We start from the raw sequence: 24724 nt of genomic DNA, 5'->3' as shown, positions 1-24724 counted from the left end.
TATTTTTACCCCTATCCCCAGCCGGGAGGGGGACATGCTGTTTTCTTTCTCACACACACCCTTGCCCAAAGGGGACAAGCTTGCAAACTCATGCCGGGGCTGAGTAGGGAGCTCAGCTGCTGCTTGGAGTGCCAGCTGTTGGATTTGGAGCCCAAACTGTGCTTTGTTCAGAGTTATGAACATTTCAGAGTTACAGACAACCTCCATTCCCAAGGAGTCCGTAACTATGAGGTTCTACTGTATTATCACCACTTATTCTTGAAGAACAGTCAATCCAGAGATCATTTATTGTATGTCCATACAGTTCCAGGGGCTCAGACCTAGTCGAGGTCACTTAGAGATACGAGAATATAAAAAGTTAATATGAGCTCTATATATACTTATGATAGAGCTTCTAATTTCTGCAGCAGTAACTCTATAGCTTCTAAACTCTACAGTTGTCACTTTGATGTTTAGAAACTCTCCCATCTGCAGCCACGGACTGTAGGAAGCTCTGTTTTTAAAGTGTTAACAATTCTTAGAAACTCACTCCAAGCTGAAAAATTAGATTCTATCATGACTTAAACAGAGTAACGTCTGTCTTGGTTGACCAACCCCATTTCCTCCCATGTTCCACAACCATTTTGAAAGAACAAAGTGAAAGCACCTAATGGTGGTGGGTATCACAACCTTTAAAGTCAAGAGTGATTAATAATAAGGTTTAACTGTTAAAAAAAAATAATCTCTCCTTGTCTCTCTCCTTTTAAGAAGGTATTTAATACAATGGAAGCTAGGTTAAGACATTCTAAACAGGTACATTCTGTTACTGATCAAGCCCTGGTCTACACTATGAGTTTAGGTTGAATTTAGCAGTGTTAGATCAATTTAACCCTGCAACTGTCCACACGACGAAGCCATTTTTGTCGACTTAAAGGACTCTTAAAATTGATTTCTACAATCCTCCCCAATGAGGGGATTAGCGCTGAAATCGACCTTGCTGGGTTGAATTTGGGGTAGTGTGGACGCAATTCGATGGTATTGGCCTCCGGGAGCTATCCCAGAATGCTCCATTGTGACTGCTCTGGACAGCACTCAACTCAGATGCACTGGCCAGGTAGACAGGAAAAACCCTGTGAACTTCTGAATTTCAATTCCTGTTTGGCCAGTGTGGCGAGCAGATCAGCACAGGTGACTATGCAGAGCTCATCAGCACAGGTGACCATAGAGTCCCAGAACTGAAAAAAAACTCCAGCATGGACTGAACGGGAGGTCCTGCATCTGATCGCTGCATGGGGAGACGAATCTGTGCTATCTGAACTCCGTTCCAAAAGATGAAATGCCGGAATATTTGACAAAATCTCCAAGGGCATGAAGGACAGAGGTTGTAACAGGGACCCGCAGCAGTGTTGCGTGAAACTTAAGGCGCTCAGGCAAGCCTACCAAAGAACCAGAGAGGCAAACGGCTTCTCTGGATCAGAGCCCCAGACATGCCACTTCTATGATGAGCTGCATGCCATTCTAGGGGATGCCCCTACAACAACCCCACCCCTGTGCTTACATCCTCCCAGGTTACCTTGGCAGTTATCCCCTCATTTGTGTGACGAATTAATAAAGAATGCATGAATTTGAAACAATGATTATATTGCCTGGGCAAGCGGAGATCAAATGGGGGTGGGGAGGGCGGTTGGCTTACAGAGAAGTAGAGTGAATCAAGGGGGGGCGGGTTTTCATCAAGGAGAAACAAACAGAACTTTCACACCGTAGTCTGGCCAGTCATGAAACTGGTTTTCAAAGCTTCTCTGATGCGCAGCATGCTCTGCTGCGCTCTTCTAACCGCCCTGGTGTCTGGCTGTGCGTAATCAGAAGCCAGGTGATTTGCCTCAACCTTCCACCCCGCCATAAACTTCTTCCCCTTACTCTCACAGAGATTGTGGAGCACACAGCAAGCAGTAATAACGATGGGAATATTGTTTTCGCTGAGGTCTGAGTCAGTAAACTGCACCAGTGCGCTTTTAAACGTCCAAATGCACATTCTACCACCATTCTGCACTTGCTCAGCCTATAGTTGAACTGCTCCTTACTACTGTCCAGGCTTCATGAGCCATGGGAGCAAGGGGTAGGCTGGGGTAGGTGCGACTGGGTGGAGCTGCCGACTGGGAGAGCAGCCTGAGGCAGAAGCCTCCAGCTGGCATGATATTCCAGGCAGGACAGAATCTCCATTAGATGAAACTTAAAGAAGAGAATGACCTGGAGTCATTCTCATTTTTGTCCAGGCTCCTTCGACCAACCTCACCGAGGCCAAAGGCGGCTCTAGGTATTTTGCTGCCCCAAGCAGGGCAGGCAGGCTGCCTTTGGTGGCTTGCCTGCTGGAGGTCCCAGGTCCTGCGGCACGCCTGCAGAAGGTCCGCCGAAGCCGCAGGACCAGTGGACCTTCCACAGGCAAGCCGCCGAAGGCAACCTGCCTGCCGCCCTCGTGGCGACCGACAGAGCACACCCTATGGCTTGCCGTCCCAGGCACGTGCTTGGCCTGGAGCCGCCCCGACCAAGGCTGGTCAGAAGCACCCTGTCTGCCCAGGCGCCCCCGACCAACCTAACTGAGGTTGGCCAGGAGCACCCACAGGACAATGACAACGGTTAGCAGTCGTATTGCACCATCTGCCATCCGCAAGGCAAGGCAATGCTGCTGTGTAGCACTGCAGTACCGCATCTAGGGTGACCAGATGAGAGGAAGAAAATATTGGGACACACTGAGGGGGCCGCCGGTGGAGTGAAAAAAAAAAACAAAACAGAGTGCAAAATATTGGGACAAATTGCATAAATATCGAGACAGTCCTGATTTTATCGGGACGTCTGGTCACCCTAACCGCGTCTGCCAGCAGCACCCACGAGACATATGGTGACAGTGAGCTAAGCGAGCTCCATGCTTGCTGTGGTATGCCGTCTGCATGGGTAACCCAGGAAAAAAGGTGAGAAACTATTTTTTTCTGTTGCTCTTACGGAGGGAGAGGGGGGCCTGATGACATGTCCCAGAACCACCCGCGACAATGTTTTTGCCCTATCAGGCACTGAGAGCTCAACCCAGAATTCCAATGGGCGGTGGAGACTGCGGGAACTGTGGGATAGCTACCACAGTGCAATGCTCCAAAAGTTGACGCTAGCCTCAGTACTGTGGATGCACACCGCTCGCTTAATGTGCTTAGTGGGGTCACACATAATCGACTGTATCAAATCAATTTCTAAAAAAATCGACTTCTATTAAATCGACCTAATTTCGTAGTACATACATACCTCAAGAGGACTAATTTCCATGCTCCTTTTTGATATATATTAGATATAGTTTACTATACCTAGAAAGCACCTCTTTATGATTTCAAGTTTTCATTATATTGACTACTTTCTAACCACACCCGATTATAACAGACCAAAATTCCACACCAGCCTCCCTCCAATACCGCTTAAAAAGAAAAGGATTAGAACAATCATATTTTTGTCTTAATCTGTGAAAGCTGGAACATCTGCACCACATCCAAGAGTGCAGCATCTTGGGCACAACACTGGAGCATGAATTCAAAGCCAACATCCATTCTCACACGCGGGAGGCATCCTGCCTTGTGCAGGGAGAAAAAACGCTGCTTTCATGCCCATAATGACTGGTGCACACATAATTTTGGAAGAGAATATCAGCTCTTTTGGCAAGGAACTGGATGTCACAACATAAGTATGGCACAACCTTTGGCCCACGCAACCTTTATCACTGGAGATGAGGTATCAGATGGAAAGAACCCTGTCTAACTCTCAGAACCCAGGCTGAGTTTGATCGGTTAACTGTTTACCTAAGAATATAAGAATGACCATATTGGGTCAGACCCAATGGTCCATCTAGCCCAGTATACTGTTCCCAACAGTGGCCACACCACCATATGCTTCAGAGGGAATTAATAGAACATGGCAATTATTGAGTCATCCATCCCCTGTCACTCAGTCCCAGCTTCTGGCAGTCAGAGGTTTAGGGATACCCAGAGCATTGGGTTGCCTCCATGACACTCCTCGCTAGCTGTTACTGATCGACCTATCCTCCATGAACTTAACCTGCATGCTTAAATCTACATTTAACTGCATATTTGATACAGAAAAGAGGAAGATACTGTAAATGGGGTTCCACATTTCCTAAACCACTTTAACAACAGGAACATACTTTAAAAAATATCAAAGGCATTTAAGAGTAATGGTCCATATCACTGCAGAAATGCTATTGTGAAATGTATTGTTGTGGACCATTACTGCAGAATCTCAGTGAGCTGCATTATTTTGCAAGGACTGGCGAGCCCCCGTGCCATAATCTCTAATCACACAAATAGACAACTGAACCCTCAGTGCTACAAAATACCTAAAAACAAGCACCTGAAAGAAAAAAAAATTGTAGCTTGATTACCCTTTTATTAAACTAGTGCTTGTCTTAGTCCAGATGACGACATCTGTTTAACAATTGGATTCCAAGGTTACTGAAGATTTGCAAAGAGCAGGCCGACAATGCTGAATACAACACCAATTTGATGAGACATTTAAATGTCACTTTATCTCTTGCCATTTCTCCAGCCCTCGCTGTGCAAAATCTCCACAAATTCTTCTCTTCCTGAAGCATCTTCTTGCTTGGAGGATAAAGCTAAATGCCAACTGTTGTAACTATTATTTCTAAAACACTGCCATTACAGTAACACATAGTATTTAATAATAGCATCTGATGCTGTAACAATTTGTTCAACTAGTTTTCCCTTCTATAGACTTGAAATGAATTCATACTTAAATTTCTTGCCCGATTTGGCTTGAGTTCCTCCATTCCATATGTGGTCGTCATCTTCATAGAAGAAAAAAATATCAAGTTTCACATCATCTTCTCCCTGAAAGGAGAGTTCCAAGCTATCTTCTACCTGTGAGACAGACAAATACACTTCATATCCTCATATAACAATCAGGAAAAAAACAAGAGGTTGTCTGTGATTTATTTGTGCTGACAGGTTACAGGAGAGTAATTGCCTTGTTACAATCCTGGGTGTCCCCTCAGTTGGGGACACTTGAAGGGTAAAAAGAGGAAAAAATCTGATCACCAAGGAAACCCTTTAACAAGCCCTCTCCAAGAAAACAACTGCTCTCTAAGACCATAGAAGACCAGTTTCCATAGTTCTATTCTGTATACATATTGGCAACAATGCAAGTGTAACCAAATTTTTTAAGCAGATCTCAGAGCAGGAGTATTTTATTAGAACGCAAAATGCAAAAAACTGACTCCAATTTGAGAGTCACATAAAAGAGCAGAATAACCTCAATAAAAGAGCAGAATAAACTCAATTACTTATTAACATTCCTTCCTTTTTGTTTCATATGTCCATTAGCACTAGTTAATGATGAATTTCCTGAATCCAAGCTAAACTAAGACTGTTTGTGAGATCACACTGACATAGGGGCTGTCTATAGCCCCTGATAAAACACAGTCTTCTGCATTTCTGCCCTAGACCTGTGATTTTGTCTCTTCACTCAACCCTTGTGATCCTGCACTGTAGCCATCAACTCTTTGGAGTCTAACAATGCTATTTCTTGAACCATCTGGGGGTCACTGATGGGCACCCTGAGGCACTTCTCTTGCAGCCCTTCCAGCTGGCTGTAAGCACAAGTCTATGCAGAATGATATCCCTACAAGTAGGCCAAATCAATACCAAAAGAGCATAATTCACCTTCATATTTAAGGTTCTCTAGTGACACTAACACACAGCTAGAAATCCCTTTAATTTAATAGTACATACAGAGTAGAATTCAGAGGCAGGATCAGGATGCCATTATGAAAGGTACTGTACAAAACACACATTTCCCCTAGCCAAGAACGTGTATGAAATCAATGAGTTTACACATGGGTAAATTAAATGTGCACAAATATTTGCACGATCAAGGTCCACGAGACCCTCTCTTATGAAAACTGTTTTTAAACACCTTCAGCCAACCAGAACCTTGAGAAAAATGTTATAATGAAGGTAAAGTTCACAGTTCAGATTTGTTACTCACTAACCTTGCCAAACTTGTGCTTCAGTGGTAGTCCTGCCTTCTGAAATGCTGGAATAATATCAGATTTATAGTCTTGTATGAAGACCCCCAAATCCACGTCTTTGCTATAGGGAATAATATTACACTGTCTATACCAGCCTAAAAAATGGAGAAAACATGAAATCAGAGACATGGTGAATACACAGCTAGAGCTGAAACACAGTAAGAACGAAGTTTCATGCGCCACTAGCTGAGATATCTTTGGGCGGAGCCACTCAGCTGCCCCCTACAGAGACACCTGAATTGGAAGAGGAGGAGCATAGAGAGCTACTCCACTTGTGGCCAGCTGTCTCCTCTGGAAAAGTGAGGACTGTGAAGGAGCCTATCACCACTTAAATAATGGTCCCTCAATCTCTTCTAAAAGTATGTCTGCTAACTTACATTTTTTAAAGAAAACTATTCTTGATCTGAGCCCTTTATGCCAAGTTTAATCTAATATTTATGGAGTCACAATTCTATTTTTAAAAATGGATTACTTCACTTCAAATACTAGTTATTTCTGGGATGTAAACTGCCTACATGCTGCTGTTGGGAAATGGTGAGACTAGAAACCCTCCACCCCCTTTTGTTTAACCCACATCGTAGGTAACTGCACATCACAAAAATAATACTCCATTTTAAGGAAAAAATAAACCCTAACATTTCATGAAATGCTAACAAGAATGATTAAATCTATGGCTACAATCTACTTTGGAATTTAACATTCTCTTTCATCCATAATGAATTTGGGATATTGCTTTCAACCTTGGTACAGTCAATAGGTTACCATATGGTCTCCCCTATACTGAAGTCTTATAAATAATTTATCACACTAACACGAAGTTTGTGTGGGATGGAAAAATATCTGCAGCTAAAATAAAAGATAACTGAGAAGCAAGATTCTTCTGCATTTTCTTTCAAGTACCTTTACAAATTATTATTAGTGACCTGGTCCTGCAAGCTGCTGAGAGTTTCCTGAGAGGTGATCAATGTACTGAAGTACTACTGACTTAAATGAAAACGCTCAACATTTCACATGAAGCGTGTCCAGCATCTCAAATGGCTGGGCTCTAAGTGGCTTCTGAAAGGGATCTTGGAAATAAAACAAATACTGTTTATTTTATTGTAATTTGTGGATTCCTCATTTTGACTTAGTAGTGACGTTACTTTAACTATGCTAACGCACTGCTTCACACACCTATCAGATACTCCCTACTAACCTGATGCATTCAGCTGTCAATCTCAGCCACCAGCACTGGAACTAAACAGGATTGAATGTTTCAGATTTCAAAAGGCGCTTCAATGAGTTTGAAAAGCAATACAACATAAGCTCAAATACTTTACCAAGGCATGTTCCACTGCTCAGCCAGAACCTCACTCCCAAGTTATTTAATGTCAGGGCAGCCAGATGCAGCAAGGCTTTTGCTTTTTTCCTAAATTCCACTGCATCAAGAGAGGCATCATCAGGATACAGCTAAAGGGTTAAGGAACATTAAACTACTTTCAGACATAAATGCACCTTAACGTTTTCAAGTTCTTAATTAAAAAAAAAAAAGGGCAATTTTTTTCAAGACTGTAAATAGTCTCTGGACACTGTCCACACCGCCATCTTGTGGCTGTTTGGCAATACGGACAGTGAAATGAGAAAAGTAAAATTTAAATGCCTATACAATAAACCAGTGCTTCTCAACTGGGGGTCCGTGGCCCCCTGGGGGTCTGTGAGCCCTTTCAAAGGGGTCGGTTGAAGCCCCGATTGCTGGCACACCCTGCGAGGCTGAAGACGAGCAGCATAGGACTGAAGCCCCAATCCCTGACCCTCCCTCCCTCCCCCCCACCACTCTACAGGGCTGAAGCCCTGATCCCAGGCACCCCCCGTGGGACTGAAGCCTGGAGCTCCGAGCCCTGGTGCTCCCTGTGAGGCAGAAGCCTGAGCCTATGAGCAGAGTTGGGGACATGGAGGCATTCCCACCCCCCTAAACTGCAGCACCAAATTACGGCAGTACTGGGGCAGTCCCCCCCTCAATCTCCTCTCCCTGTCCCTTGGCCAGGTCGGAGGTAGAAGCTGGAGCTGGGCAGTGCGGGGCAGCTGCTGCTCTGGCTGGCACCATGGAGTAGGCAGCAGCAGTGTTCCTTCCTCTCCTGCTGGTGCCCCAGGTTAAAGATGCTCCTCAGCTACTAGCCCCATTTGCTCCGGCAGAGGCAGTTGGTAAGAGTCCCCCCAGGTGGGGAGATTCAGCTCTGTGGCTGGCAGACTCCTTGTGGAACAGGGACTGCAGGGGAGTCCTTACAGCACACAGCCCCTAGCACTCCTCTCCCTGCACCATGAGTTACCCCCTGCCTGCAGACAGCCCCTAGCCACCCCCTCCCTGTATCCATGGCCACCCTGTGTGCACACAGCACCAGCTATCCCCTCTCTGCAAGCTGAGCTACCCCTTCCCTGCACAACAGCCCCCAACTACTCCCTCCCTGCACCCTAAGCTGTTTTCAAACTTTTTGAGCTAAGCTTCCCACCTTTGGGTTATAATTTTTGCTTGCATGCCGCGCGCACCCCACCCCCCCAACCCAGACAGGAGGGTGGCCTGCTGAGGTGAGTCCCTGGACCCTACCATGCAGCGGTTGTTCGAGCCTCGCTGGCCCCGTCTCTCCCCCGTCACCCCGTAGAAGTCAAACTACGCCTATATCCAAGGCCCCTGCCCCGAAACCCCTCCACCCCCATGGGGCCCTGCAGTTTTTGTAGCATGTTGAGGGGGGCCTCAGAGAGAAAAAGGTTGAGAACTCCTGTAATAAACCATCCTCTTTGTTACTTTTTCCAAACTCATAAAATGTAAAAGTCAGTATTAACGTACTACTGGAATGATCCACACCAAAACCAAAAAGATGAATGTATGTATTAAAGAAACAAAATATGTAAATTAAAGCTCTGCAATGCTTACAACTTTTCAACAATAATGCATATTGAGCCTGATCCTGCTCTCCCTAAAGTCAATTACAAAACTCTTATGGATACCAACTGGGGACAGAATTGGGCTCACTGTGGTTATTTTTAGCACACTTTTTACAACTTGTCTGGTGCCACCAAGTATTACAATTGTGTAGTGAAGTTACAAGTTTACACTAATTTCAGTTGAGGCACAGTCATTTAAGAGTAGCAATGCATTTTCAAGTTATCAGAGCACAAAAAAACATCTTAACAACAAACGGTCTCCATCCCATACTGGGATAACTCTGGTATCAACTTTCCAAATCAAAAAAAAGTTTTTCCTTACTCTGAATAAGCTCTAAAAAGATTCAACTCAATCAATCACTTCAAAAGTTACTAGCCCCTGAAAAAGGGAATTTTGAATGAATGTACTCTCAAATTTAAGCATAACACTACAAATGTGCTGTAATGCATGGTCAATCCTACTGTGACCAAAATTAAAAAATTACCAGAAAATTGGGACTCTTGTTTACTCTAAGGCCTGGTCTACACTACGTGTTTATACCGATTTTAGCAGCATTAAACCGATTTAACCCTGCATCCGTCCACACAACAAGGCCCTTTATATCTATATAAAGAGCTCTTTAAACCAGTTTCTGTACTCCTCCCCGACGAGAGGAGTAGCGCTGAAATCCGTATTATCATATCGGATTAGGGTTAGTGTGGCCGCAAATCGACGGTATTGGCCTCCGGGAGGTATCCCACAGTGCACCACTGTGACCGCTCTGGACAGCAATCCAAACTCGGATGCACTGGCCAGGTAAACAGGAAAAGCCCCACGAACTTTTGAATTTCATTTCCTGTTTGCCCAGCGTGGAGCTCTGACCAGCACAGGTGGCGATGCAGTCCCAAATCCAAAAAAGGCTCCAGCATGGGCTGTACGGGAGATACTGGATCTGATCGCTATATGGGGAGACAAATCTGTTCTATCACAGCTCTGTTACAGAAGACGAAATGAGAAAGCATTTGAAAAAATCTCCAGGCTATGATAGACAGAGGCCACAGCACGGTGCTGTGTGACAAGCGTAAGGGAAAGTCAAAGAATCAAATGGACGCTCATGGAGGGACGGAGTGGGTACTGAGGACTCCAGCTATCCTACTGTCCCCGCAGTCTCTGAAAAGCATTTGCATTCTTGGCTGAGCTCCCAGTGCCTGTAGGGTCAAACACATTGTCTGTGGTGTTTCAGGGTATATGTCGTCAATTTACCCCCCCTCCCCGCCATGAAAGAAAAGGGAAAAAAATCGTTTCTTGACTTTTTTATATGTCACCCTATGTCTACTGCATGCTGCTGGTAGATGCGGTGCTGCGGCAATGAATAGCAGTATCCTCTCCCCTCCCCTCCCCTCCCCGGTGGCAGACGGTACAATATGACTGCTATCCATCGTCATCATCAGCCCGTGAGTGCTCCTGGCTGGCCTCAGGTGAGGTCGGCCGGGGGCGCCTGGATAAAAATAGGAATGACTCCCGCTCATTCCTGGTAGATGGTACAGAACGGCTGGTAACTGTCCTCATCATAGCAACTGGGGGCTGAGTTCCATCAGCCCCCCCACTTTTATGTCTAAAGAAAAGATTCCGTACTCCCTGGACTATCATAGCAGCTGGAGGCTGCACTCCTCTCCCCCCACTCCATTTAATCTCCTGCCTGGACTATCATAGCAGCTGGAGGCTGCCTCCCCCTCATTTTATCTCACTAACAAGTCACTGTTTCTTATTCCTGCATTCTTTACAACTTCATGACACAAATGGGGGGGACACTGCCACGGTAGCCCAGGAAGGTTGGAGGAGGAGGGAAGCAACGGGTGGGGTTGTTGCAGGGGCACCCCCCTGTGAATGGCATGCAGCTCATCATTTCTGCGGGATCTGACACGGAGCGTCTGTGCTCTCTGGTTCTCTGATACACTGGTTCTCTAGTACACTTGCCCCATATTCTAGGCAGGACTGACTCTATTTTTAGATAAACCACAAAGGAGGGATTGACTCAGAGAGTCATTCCCATTTTTGTCTTTGCACCCCCAGCCAACCTCAGCTAAGGCCAGCCAGGAGCACTCATGACAGCAGCAGACAGTACAGAACGACTGATAACCGTCATCTCATTGCCAATTTACAATGGCACAGCAGACGGTACAGAATGACTGGTAAACATCTCTGCTACCCTGCAATGGCAAATGAATGCTGCTGTGTAGCACTGCAGTACCGCCTATGTGTACTGGATGCCACTCTGTCAGCAGCATCCAGTACACATACGGTGACAGTGACAAAAGGCAGAACGGGCTCCATAGTTGCCATGCTATGGCGTCTGCCAGGGCAATCCAGGGAAAAAGGGCGCGAAATGATTGTCTGCCGTTGCTTTCACGGAGGAAGGAATGAGTGACAACATTTACCCAGAATCACCTGCGACACTATTTTTGCGCCATCATGCATTGGGATCTCAACCCAGAATTCCAATGGGCGCGGGCAAATGCGGGAAATATGGGATAGCTACGGGATAGCTACCCACAGTGCAACGCTCCAGAAATCAACGCTAGCCTCGGTACATGGACACACACCATCGTATTATTGTGCTTAGTGTGGCTACGTGCACTCGACATTATACAATCTGTTTTACAAAACCGGTTTATATAAAATCGGAATAATCCTGTAGTGTAGACATACCCTAAGGCTGCTTTATACAACTCTGACAGAGTAGAGGGGTCTTAAAGTGTGTGTATATCTATATATAAAACCATTTATCTATTCTCCATATGATTTTAAATGCAGAGACAAATGCAGCCAGAATAGAACCAAACAAATGAAACATCTTTAGTTATTCAGAGAAAAAAGTTCTAGTTATACTTTCAATTGTAAAAAAAAAAATTAGTTTATTTACTTTCTGAGAACGAAGGCCCCAATGATGTACTTATGCAAGAGCTTAATGTTAAGCCTATGAGTAGACCCATTCAAGTCAAACACATACCTAAGTGTTTGCAGGATGGAGGCCTAGGAGTGGAAATCTACTTTACATTTCAATGGAAATGCTACCTGATTACCACTCACCTGAAAGAATGCTCGAGCTTCTCTGTACCTACATTCAAGGAACCTAGAGTGTGACATCTCCTCTAGAAATTGGGACAGATTTTTTGGAATATGAACTTTTAAGTCATCAATGGAAAGTTGTAGTACTTCTGGCCTGCAGTGAAAAAAAGATATTATATTATCCTGGCCAAGAATGCATCATCTGTGACTAATCAAATGCCACCTCCTATCTCTGGCCCAGGTTATAAAGATCTAAAACGTGTTGAGCACTTGCTACCTATATCCAAATGTATTACACCGATTACACAAAACTAGAACCTCTTGGATGTAATAAAATCTACAAACTACTCTCCTAGGCAAAGATTTTCAAAATAGGGGCTAATATTAGACCCCTAAATCCATATTTAGACAACTGAATAAATCATCTTATTTTTCAAATGTGCCAAATAGACCAGCAGCTCGCACCAAGTTCACTGGGAACTGCTGTTTTTCAGAGCATTTGAAAAAACAGGCCATTTATTCAGTGCCTAAATATGGATTTAGGAGTCTAATATTAGCCCCTATTTTGAAAGTCTTGGCCCATATTAATAATTTAACAATAGTTTAGGCCTTCATGACAACTGAAATATTGAATGACATTTAATAGTTAATGCCCTGGATTTTAAATGTTTATGCATATAATAAATACAAGAATCCACCGTTTAATAACTCAGTAATTCTTAGCAAAAATAAATCAATGTGTTTTCCTTAACTATAAGTGTTTGTTTCTGTTCTGGTTGTTGTGATAATTTCAAGTAGACTGCAGGAATATTATTCTCACAGTCAGGCTGTATGCATCTTGCTTCGCCAAGACTGCAGCAAGCATGTAGATTTGCCGTTTTTCATATGCTACTGAAACACTGCATAAGTGAAGGCAGCCTAATTGTGGCTTAGAAGGTGGGGCTTACAACACCAAAGAACATGCTGCTCAGGGAAGGCAAAAATAGAAGGAAAGATAGAAAGAGAAATTGAGACGCAAAGAGTCAAGTTACAAGAGTTCCAGTCAACCATTACTGAGCTCTTTATCAGTTTCTCAAAGGGCGGTCCCAAAGATGTTACTCTATGTGGATTCCTTTTTTTAACCTTCCCTTATTTTAACCTTACTATAATTACTTCTGACACTACTATTTTACCACATTTCCTAAAGTGAATAAAAGAATCAGGACCCTATAATGAAAAAAATAAAGTCACAGTACAGAAAATGTGAAGTCAATCCTCTTTCAAAACCCACCTCAAACTCCAGATGTGATCACCCTGGAATTCTGGGGAAGTTCAGAGCCAGCCTACCTGTTTTTGACCAATTTTAGTAGAGGAACTTTCATGCCAAGTTCCTATTTCAGTCACTTATAGTAACTTTAAAAATGGGAGAGAAGCACAGTTTAAGCACAAGACTGGGGGCAAATAATTCATCCCTGATCTGACACAGACTTTGCACATCTGACAAGGTAATTCACTTAACATTGCTGCTTCAGCTTCCCTATTTGTACAGCAAGAATACAAGTACCTGATGGGGTGTTGTGAGGATAACATTTGTGAAGTGCATTGAATATAAAAGCACTATAGGCTTGATTGCAATTCCATTTAAGTAAATAGCAACCCTTCCATTGCTTTCAATGGTGCAGAATCAGATAATATGTTACTACTCCTATTCTGGCTGAAATTGCTTGTGCTCATTCAAAATTTTATTTTTGGGGGGAGGCTAAAATTCCAGTTGGCCATTTCTGAGGTAACCAGGGCTGAAAAACCACTGGTTTTCAATAGTCCATATATAAGCAACTAAATAAGTGGACCTAAATCTACTGCACCAGAAAACCCCCACACTTGTGCAAAAATATGGGTTCCCTTATTTGCATACACCAATATGGGGGAGGGGTTTGACGCAATGGGTTCAAATGCATTTCTGATCCAGCTATGCTGGCATAAAAGAGGTCTCTCTTCAATATCCTTCCACATTAGTCACTAGATGCTGTTACAATGACCTTTGTTGCAAATGTAGCCTCCCCTTTTCTCAATGCTGAGAGTGTCACATATGAAGTTTTCTGACCACATTTTGGCTCTGTAGTATAATACAAAAGGTACAGAAAGAAGTTACACTTCTTTAATATCAGATATTGCTAATATGACAATCCCTATCTTTCCTGACATATAATTACTTCAAAATATTTCAGACATAAGCTGACAAGCAGAGTCATTCAATTATCTGCTGGCAAGATGTGCTACTATACCTCTTTGGAAATCAAAATATCCTACCACAAATCAATGCTGGGTTGGCCCATAACTGGATCTCTCACGCTCAGGTAAAGCCACTTAACCTCTCTGTGTCTCAATTTCTCCATCTGTAAATTGGGGAAAATACTTGTTTTACTATTAATATAATTGGATCTGTCACCTTAAACTTTTGATTCACTTGCATTTTAGTGAACACAAGATGAATTTCATAACTTGCCCTTTAGAACCATGAATTTTTGATCTTAAGACAAAGTGGTAGTATATAATGTGCTATAATAGCCTTACATCCTCCTTGTCTTCCTCCATTTTTAACTTACTTGTTGTAAGCTCCAGCATAGTGACCAAAGTGTAGCTTTCGGAAAGGCACAAACTTTCTGTCTATGTTTTGCTTCAGCCGCAATGGGCCATGCCAGACATAGTTACCATTCCTCTCATAAAAGACCACCAGGTGGATGGCATGAGCTGCCAGTTTGAAGATATAGTGGAGGGGAATTTCAATCCCAGAGAGGTCATCCATCCCTTCCAAACGGGGGTCTCTGTTCTGTATCTTTAGCCACTGGAACCCCATTTTTTCAGCAGCCCTAAACAAGCTCACCTAAACATCAGAGAAACACCACTTAGGACAAAAACAAGATTTCAAAACTAAGGGCCAGTTCTTCATTCACATACGTTATTCCTGATTTACAACATACAAATTAGATCAGAATCAGGCCCTACCTATTCCAGAATTTCTCCTAAACCTTAAAAGGATGGTAACCATCTATGCACATGTTCATTTTCTACTTGTTTTCACTTCACTTACCTTAAATCACAGCAATATCAAAATAAACAGATTAAAAAAAAAAAAAAAGCTTAAATGTCCCCATTTCTCTCAGTTTTGTAGTGCACAATGAAACCACTGATGAGTTCCCTCTTTTGGTGAAAGCCCCGTAATCATACAATACACACTGGGATATAACACCTCTTCCACTACTTAGGGCTTGCCTACATGAACATTTAAGGCCAGGTCTACGCTACGCACATTGGTATAACGACATCACTCAGAGGGGTGAAAAATCCAGACCCCTGAGCGAAGCAGTTATACCAACCTAACCCCCGGCATAGACAGTGCTAAGTTCATAGACTCATAAACTTTGGTCAGAAGGGACCATTATGATCATCTAGTCCGACCTCCTGCACAATGCTGGCCACAGAATCTCACCCACGCACTCCTGTAACAAACCCCTAACCCATGTCTGAGTTACTGAAGTCCTCAAATTGTGGTTTAAAGACCTCAGGGTGCAGAGAATCTTCCAGCAAGTGACGCGTGCCCCATGCTGCAGAGGAAGGCCAAAAACCTCCATGGCCTCTGCCAATCTGCCCCGGAGGAAAATTCCTTCCCAACCCCAAATATGGAGGTCAGTTAAACCCTGAGCATGTGGGCAAGACTCACCAGCCAGAACCCAGGAAAGAATTCTCTGTAGTAACTCAGATCCCAACCCATCTAACATCCCATCACAAACCACTGGGCATATTTACCTGCTAATAATCAAAGACCAATTGCCAAAATTAGGCTGTCCCATCATACCATCCCCTCCATAAACTTATCAAGCTTAGTCTTGAAGCCAGATATGTCTTTTGCTCCCACTACTCCCCTTGGAAAGCTGTTCCAGAACTTTACACCTCTAATGGTTAGAAACCTTCATCTAATTTCAAGTCTAAACTTCCTAGTGTCCAGTTTATATTCATTTGTTCTTGTCTCCACATTGGTACTAAGCTTAAATAATTCCTCTCCCTCCCTGATATTTATCCCTCTGATATATTTATAAAGATCAATCATATCCCCCCTCAACCTTCTTTTGGTTAGGCTAAATATGCCAAGCTCTTTGAGTCTCCTTTCATAAAACAGGTTTTCCATTCCTCGGATCATCCTAGTAGCTCTTCTCTACACCTGTTCCAGTTTGAATTCATCCTTCTTAAACGTGGGAGACCAGAACTGCACACAATATTCCAGATGAGGTCTCACCAGTGTCTTGTATAACGGTACTAACACCTCCTTATCTTTACTGGAAACACCTCACCTGATGCATCCTAAAACCACATCAGCTTTTTTGACAGGAGGACTTCTCTTGTTGACATACTTACTGTCTTTTGCGGAGATGGATTAACTACGTCAAAAGGAGCAGCTCTCCCATCAACATACTAGCTTCTTCACTAAAACATTCTACATGTAGACAAGCCCTTAGTTTGCAGCAAGCTGGGGTGTAAATATACCCTGCACTAGCCTGCCGCACACCCTCAGCGTGGATCCTGCTGACATGCACTAGCAGTTCATTAACGCATTTTGATTAGTCCCATTTGAAAAAGAATGAGATCAAATCGCATTAATGAACTGTTAGTGACCGTCAGCTTAGTGCACATTGTCAGCACACAGCAGGCTAGCGCAGGGTAGATTCAAAGCCCAAGTTGCTGCAAACTAAATACACCTCCACTCCGATATAACACTGTCCTCAGGAGCCAAAAAATCTTACCGTGTTATAGGTGAAACTGTGTTATATCAATCTTGCTTTGATCTGCCGGGGTGCGCAGCCTCGCTCCCCCCAGAGCGCTGCTTTACCGCGTTATATTCGAATTTGTGTTATATCGGGACACATTATATCAGGGTAGAGGTGTATTAATGTAGACAAGCCCTTACTTAAATCCAACTCTCACATAATGTTCTAACAAAACTGACACTGTGTAAATATATATGCACAGATTTTTCACTGGAATGATTATAAATGTTTACACTGAAGCGACCAATCTCTGTGCTACTTTATAGATTCTGCTATGAAACACTGTACCCTTCCTGAAGCCTTATGCAAGTACTCAGCTCCCCGGTATTCTTCTCTTCTTGTTTGAATCCTAATTCTTTAGCCATTAAAAACACACACACATATACACAACACGTAGAGATTTCACATCTTTCCATCCACTATCAAATACCAACGCTGAAACCTTGAGAGAGTCCTTGGCTTTGAATTTACTTGTTTCCTCCCACTCCACAGCACCATGTCTTTAGCTTTGGATCACTCCCAAAATTCATCCTTCCATTGAACCTGACTCTTCTAACGTCCTTATTTATGCCTTGCTTATATCATGACTTGACTCTTGCAAATCCTTCTTTTATGATCTGCATAAATGTTAGCCTAAATTTCACAAGTTACACGAAGTCAATCAGCTTTAACATATTCCTCAAGGGAGGGGAATAAGATGATGACTAAAGAGAAGAAGAATATCACTCCAGACTTACACAGCTCTTTTCAACAGCAAATCCAAAATTGTAAGCTCCCCTTTTACAGATGGCATCACTGAGGCACAAAGAGGGAAAGCTAGAATAGTGTTCTGACTCATGGCCTTATGCTCAGTTTCTGTAAGCTAAAATTAGTATTGACAAAGAGAAAGAAAGAAATACAGCTGGCCTACTTTACTCAGGCCTAAAATGCTACCACCTTTCACTGTGTTTGAGTAAAAGAGTTTTATGTCTGCCTGTCTCACATTTTTTCCCTTCTTAAATAAAATTATTTAGATTTTTATTGAAGTCATTTCCATATATCTTGTGCAAGTTAATTAAATAATACACATTTCCAGATTAGCTGATCGCCATATTTGGGGTCAGGAAGGAATTTTCCCCCCGGGCAGATTGGCAGAGGCCCTGGAGGTTTTTCGCCTTCCTCTGCAGCATGGGGCACGGGTCACTTGCTGGTGGATTCTCTGCAGCTTGAGGTCTTCGAACCACAATCTGAAGACTTCAGTAACTCAGACATAGGTTAGGGGTTTGTTATAGAAGTGGATGGGTAGGGTTCTGTGGCCTGCTTTGTGCAGGAGGTTAGACTAGATGATCATATTGGTCCCGTTTGACCCTAAAGTCTATGAGTAATACAGTAATTTTGTACACTTAGCTTTTCTTTGTATCATAAAGCCCCAGCTTTTTCCATCAGAAAGAGTTTAATTAAAATCTTATAATATAAAAAATAAATGACAAGGTAACAAACATACATCAGTATATGGTTGCTGCACATTATGAAACAATCATATAAATGCACATTAACAGCTCTGCTACCTCTGCAATGGATACTACTCAAAATTTACTATGGCTATATGTATGATAAATTTCTGTTTCTTTTTCTTCTCCCTTTCTAACAGATCTCTCCCTCTCTTCCTTCTGAAAGTGGGTCCTCTCTCACCTCAGTCTCTGTATGTTGTGGACAGTGGCCCAACTATCTTTAGGCTACCTGATGAATTCTCAATTCACTGAGACAGCCTTTGAAACATTTTATCTGAGCTTCTCAAGAGCCTTGGCAGAAGCTATTCTCTCTTTGGGACTTCCCTGCCATGTGCCATGCATCTTGAACAGACTGTTGCATAACTTCCCTTTACCTCAAGGTTTCTAAAAAAAATTTAAGTACACCACCACTTTTAGACCAGTTCCACATCATGAACTTTAAACCTGGAAGTCTTTAAGTATTTTCTGTTCAACCATTAATACTATAATGGCTGGGTGCATCACAGCAGACAAAAATGAAAAAGGAGAAAATCTTACTTCATGTTTCCATGTTTTGTCCAGTAATGCAAATGTGGTGAAGTCCCGTGCGGCACAGAAAAACTTGCATTCTGGGCTCGTGCCATCAGAAGAGCTTCTGAGCTGTTCATAGTCTTTCTGAATTAATCCCAGAACCAAAGGATCAATGAGATACACTGGTACATTGTGACTGGACACTAAACCAAGGAATTTCTTAATCACGTGCTGTTTGGAAGAGCAAAAAATAAGAATCAGGTCACCCTATAAGTGTGTAAAAGTTAACCTTTTAAAATTATGACTCTATTAGGAATTGACCTCTCCCAATAAGATTTCTCCAATGGGAACAGAAAGTGGAGTAAGCACCAAACCTGATAGCTCCAAAGAAGATTACAGAGTGAAGTGTGTACATAAGAGAACAGTATCAGAGGGGTAGCCGTGTTAGTCTGGATCTGTAAAAGCAGCAAAGAGTCCTGTGGCACCTTATAGACTAACAGATGTTTTGGAGCATGAACTTTTGTGGGTGAATACCCACTTCGTCGGATGCATGTAGTGGAAATTTCCAGGGGCAGGTATATATATGCAAGCAAGAAGCAGGCTAGAGATAACGAGGTTAGTTCAATCAGGGAGGATGAGGCCCTCTTCGAGCAGTTGAGGTGTGAAAACCAAGGGAGGAGAAACTGGTTTTGTAGTTGGCAAGCCATTCACAGTCTTTGTTTAATCCTGAGCTGATGGTGTCAAATTTGCAGATGAACTGAAGCTCAGCAGTTTCTCTTTGAAGTCTGGTCCTGAAGTTTTTTGGCTGCAGGATGGCCACCTTAAGATCTGCTATTGTGTGGCCAGGGAGGTTGAAGTGTTCTCCTACAGGTTTTTGTATACTGCCATTCCTAATATCAGATTTGTGTCCGTTTATCCTTTTCCGTAGAGACTGTCCAGTTTGGCCGATGTACATAGCAGAGGGGCATTGCTGGCATATATTACATTGGTGGACATGCAGGTGAATGAACCGGTGATGGTGTGGCTGATCTGATTAGGTCCTGTGATGGTATCGCTGGTGTAGGTATGTGGGCAGAGTTGGCATCGAGGTTTGTTGCATGGACTGGTTCCTGAGTTAGAGTCACTATGGTGCAGTGTGCAGTTACTGGTGAGAATATGCTTCAGGTTGGCAGGTTGTTTGTGGGCGAGGACTAGCCTGCCACCCAGGGCCTGTGAAAGTGTGGGATCATTGTCCAGGATGGGTTGTAGATCCCTGATGATGCATTGGAGGGGTTTTAGCTGGGGACTGTATGTGATGGTCAGTGGAGTCCTGTTGGTTTCTTTCTTGGGTTTGTCTTCTAGTGGGAGGCTTCTGGGTACACATCTGGCTCTGCTGATCTGTTTCCTTATTTCCTCATGCGGGTATTGTAGTTTTGAGAATGCTTGGTGGAGATTTTGTAGGTGTTGGTCTCTGTCTGAGGGGTTAGAGCAGATGCGGTTGTACTCAGTGCTTGGCTGTAGACAATGGATTGTGTGGTGTGCCCGGGATGGAAGCTGGAGGCATGAAGGTAGGCATAGCGGTCGGTAGGTTTTCGGTATAGGGTGGTGTTAATGTGACCATCACTTATTTGCACCGTGGTGTCTAGGAAGTGGACCTCCCGTGTAGATTGGTCCAGGCTGAGGTTGATGGTGGGGTGGAAGCTGTTGAAATCGTGGTGGAATTTTTCCAGAGTCTCCTTCCCATGGGTCCAGATGATGAAGATGTCATCAATGTAGCGTAGGTAGAGAAGGGGCGTGAGTGGACGAGAGCTGAGGAAGCGTTGTTCCAGGTCGGCCATAAAGATATTGGCATATTGTGGGGCCATGAGGGTGCCCATAGCGGTGCCACTGATCTGGAGATATATATTGTCATCAAATTTGAAATAGTTGTGTGTGAGGATAAAGGCACAGAGCTCAGCAGCCAGTTGTGCTGTGGCATCATCAGGGATACTGTTCCTGACAGCTTGTATTCCATCTGTGCGTGGGATGTTTGTGTAGAGAGCCTCTACATCCTTGGTGGCTAGGATGGTGTTTTCTGGAAGGTCACCAATGCATTGTAGTTTCCTCAGGAAATCAGTGGTGTCACGGAGATAGCTGGCAGTGCTGGTGGTATAGGGTCTGAGTAGAGAGTCACATATCCAGACAGTCCTTCAGTGAGAGTGCCAATGCCCGAGATGATGGGGCGCCCAGGATTTCCAGGTCTGTGGATCTTGGGTAGTAGACAGAATAACCCTGGTCGGGGCTCTACATTTAAGAACAAAATCCTTCACTGACTGGCTATACTTTATGTGCAATAGCATGTGTGTGATGTAGTCCTTAGGTGGACATATAGGAGCTCTCATGTCCATATATTTTCAAGAACTCTAAGCTCACATTTTGTGTTCCATATTTCTGGCCAGTGCACTTCTTGCTGTACAGCAGAGCCCTCTACTGGAAAACGTAGGGCCACACTAGCTTTTGAGACAATGATCGTTAGACAACAGCAGCAAAATTAAGAGTAAATTGTGGGTTTAGTGAAATTTACTGGCTTTTTTCACTTATGAAATAAGTTAACAGAAATATATAATTTTCCTGAAAGCACAAATTGTGATATTCAAACAAATTAGAATTAAAATTCTTTACAAGACTACTTCAAAAAAATCCCATTCAACAGGTTTATATAGTCATGTGAGCTAGTCATCTTACAAAATGGTCACTCAAATTTGGGAGGAAGAGGAGTTTATTATTACACTTAGTAGATACTATACGCCATAATAATAATTAGCATGTATTCACCACTTTAGGTCTTCAAAGCACGATACATGTATTAACTAATTAATTCTCATCAATAAGACAGAAACAGATAAATATTTTATCTTATTTTACAAATGGTGAAACTGACAAGGAGAGTGAAGGAAATGATCTCTGATCATAAAACATGCTCATGGTAGCACTATTTCACAGTGCCCTATGCTGTGGAACTGGCAAAATCTAATCAGGAATTTTTGCACATTTATTTTTGAGGGGCAAGGGAGACGAATTAGCAGGTGGATTTCAAGAGTATCCTGAGCAAACTGGGACGTTTGGTCACCCCGTTAAGCGGAACTGCACAATTCATGCTATCAATCTTGCATCAAGTATGCTCTTTATAATGTTATGGTTACTGGTATGTACAAAAGGTGCACTGTTCAGGCAAGCTTGTATGTAATGCACTCTTTGTTTGGTCTAGACCACTTTGATGTTTGTAAGTATAAAAAAGCACTGTAAGGACTAGATGCTTCAGCAAGATTATGGAGTCTCTAGGAGGGTGATTTGTTAGCCTTATTCATACATAGGTATTCTTTCAGTTAGATACATTCACATCGCCATGGCAGATGAAAAACCAACAAACATTTACAGCAATTTATCGTACTGTGACAACAATTAAAAGTTAATCTAATTTAACACTGCAGGATGGATTAAATCAATTACGAACAAATGCCTTAATGTGCAGTTCTACTCTGAAAGAGAATATAAAAATGGCATTGCAGGGTTGCATGTTCATCATACCTCAATGATTCCAGATCAAATGTGTTCAGTCAAGAGACTTGGCCCCACCCTCCAACTACCAGCCCTGCAAACTGAACCTGGCATTCGAATGCCAAGCTATAGTTTTGTCTGGGTCAAACACTGTGTCCAATAATATACATTTGGTGGGTCATGTTCTGCTACCTCTAGAACACAACTGGCTTTAACAGGGATGCACAAGTGTAACTGACAACAGAATATAGCTCAGCAAATTGAATATAGGAACCAGTTCTATAGGAATTTCACAAGGCGGGATGAAATCCATTCCCCCCTTGAGCTCTGCAGAGCTAATACAACCACTAGGAAGGTAAAGTAGTAAAAGTATTACTTTTGTCATTAAAGTGAGCAGTTTTGCCTCTGAATAACAAGGAGTAAATCTGTGGAAAAAGGAAGGGGTCACTTCTACAGCCACTTTTCACAGAGGAAATGCTCTTCAAGTTTAAACTTAAACAAGAGGTACCGGGGGGACAGTCCTGAAGTCAAGAAGTTTCAGATATTCAGAGAAGTTGAATAATTTATCCTGCAGAATGAAAGCTGAGAAACAACTGCAATGAGCCACCAGCAGGATAAGTATTCTGCTTTGTTACTAACAATCCAATAAAGTAAAAGCTACAAGGGAGCTATTCCTGCAGGCTGTTGTGCCAGAAAGAACATCACGTCCAGTACATGTCACGAAGCACTCAGTAGCTGGCTATGAGAAATGCCACTTCATAGAATCATCATATATTTCTGTGTAAGAAGACAGTCCTTGCAGCTGCCCCTGCTTTGACTTTCCCCAAATATAGCTCTTGAACATACCAGAGTAGCCATTACTCCTGGCTAGCAGTACCTAAACTTCTTGAAAATGGCTACTATGCACATCACTTGCAAGCACAGGACTGTATTTAAACCAAAGGCCATAGCCAGGGCACATTCTTAAGGCGTCTGGTTTTTGACCAGAATGCCCGGTCGAAAAGGGACCCTGGCGGCTCTGGTGAGCACCACTGAGTGGGCCGTTAAAAGTCCTGGCACCGCGCTGCGCCCTGGAAGCTGCCAGCAGGTCTGGCACCTAGGCGGGGGGGCCACAGGGCTCCACGCGCTGCCCCTCCCCTGAGCACTGGCTCCGCACTCCCATTGGCCAGGGTGGGGAGGGCGGTGCCTGCAGGTGAGAGCAGAGCCCAAACCTAGGAACCAGACCCGCTGGCCGCTTCTAGGGTGCATTGTGGAACCAGAATAGGCAGGGGGCCTGTCTTAGCCCTGCTATGCCGCTGACTAGGAGTACCTCAACCTCCTGTGCTGAGCCCCTGCAAACCAAGAGCCCTCATTTCTGGCCCCAGCCCAGAGCCCGTACCCTCTCCCACACCTCAAACCTCTGCCTCAACCAGCAGTCCCCTCCCAAATTCTGAATCCCTTGGTCCCACCCTCCAGCCCGGAGCCCCCTCCTGAACCCCAAACCCTTCATCCCTACCCCCACCACCGAGCCTGCACCATCTGGAGCTGTCACTCACCTCCTGCACCCCAACTCCCTGCCCCAGCCCAGAGCCCCAGCACGCACCCTGGGGTGTGGTCTTGGGGATGGGGCAGGGCAGTGGGCGGAGCCTAAGGGAAGGGATGGGGCAAGGATATTCAGTTTTGTGTGATTACTAAATTGGCAACCCTACACAGAGTCTCCCCCTTACATCCACTTTTCTCCATAACCACCAGTGCGGAGTTCAAGGTAGGCACAGAGATCTGTTCACAACCCACTTTTCTAAGGAGGTTCTGAACAAATACCAAGCATAAGCATTACATCTTTCGCTCTCGGAGCTTCTTTCAGCAGTGCTCAGCAGCCTGCAGGATTAAGCCCTAAAAAAAGTAGCCAATCAAAATATCTCTTGATATTGAAGTAGTAATAAGGCCTACAGCACTGCCTCCAACCAGTGGAGTAAGGAGCTGTAGCTCAGAAAGGTAACTTTGCCTCGTTTGTGAAGAGCTTTATAAGTCAGCATAAACAACTAACATGAAGCCAGAGTGACAGCAAACAAAACAAGGTCAAACAAGTGTGCAGTATTATGTAATGTAACTATTTGCCAGTAAAAATTTGAGCTGGTGATTTTGTGTCAGCTGCAGCCTATTGAACAAGCTGGAATTCCAATAAGCAAAGCATTTCAATATTCAGTTTGGAAGGACACAAAGGTATGGATCAGAACTTCTACATCAGAAAAGGAAAGACAAAGCCAAGTCCTGCAGAAATGTTTCTTAAAAGGCAGAAAAGTGTCTTGAGGACTATACAGACAAAAGAATCTCCGAGGTCCCCAAACCCACAACCCTAGTTCAATACTTCCATTTCAAAAAC

General features: G+C 43.6%; 2 protein-coding genes across 5 annotated transcripts in view; one reads left to right on the top strand and one right to left on the bottom strand.

Moving 5' to 3' along the window:
- The window catches only part of LOC127048474 (uncharacterized), a 490241-nt gene that overhangs the window by 127228 nt on the left and 338289 nt on the right, over positions 1-24724 (top strand). The window lies entirely within an intron of this gene.
- Positions 1-24724, bottom strand: part of FKTN (fukutin) — a 44611-nt gene that overhangs the window by 9183 nt on the left and 10704 nt on the right. For 2 of the 4 annotated variants that reach the window (XR_007773663.1, XM_050948280.1), the window contains exons 4-9: positions 18874-19077; positions 14630-14907; positions 12066-12198; positions 7396-7525; positions 6038-6171; positions 4780-4907 (exon numbers count right to left, since the gene is read on the bottom strand). Coding sequence is in view for 3 of the 4 variants with exons in the window: in XM_050948280.1 (XP_050804237.1) it covers positions 4780-4907; positions 6038-6171; positions 7396-7525; positions 12066-12198; positions 14630-14907; positions 18874-19077 (1007 nt within the window). In the remaining variant the exon portion in view is untranslated. Of the gene's footprint in view, positions 1-4779; positions 4908-6037; positions 6172-7395; positions 7526-12065; positions 12199-14333; positions 14420-14629; positions 14929-18873; positions 19078-24724 lie in introns of those variants that run through there. The other 2 variants (XM_050948282.1, XM_050948283.1) reach the window with 2 other exon arrangements.

The sequence above is a fragment of the Gopherus flavomarginatus genome, chromosome 3 (genome assembly GCF_025201925.1).
Source record: "Gopherus flavomarginatus isolate rGopFla2 chromosome 3, rGopFla2.mat.asm, whole genome shotgun sequence".
NCBI lineage: Eukaryota > Metazoa > Chordata > Testudines > Testudinidae > Gopherus > Gopherus flavomarginatus.
The sequence above is the reverse complement of the archived record's forward strand: the minus strand, read 5'-3'. Positions and strand labels throughout refer to the sequence as shown.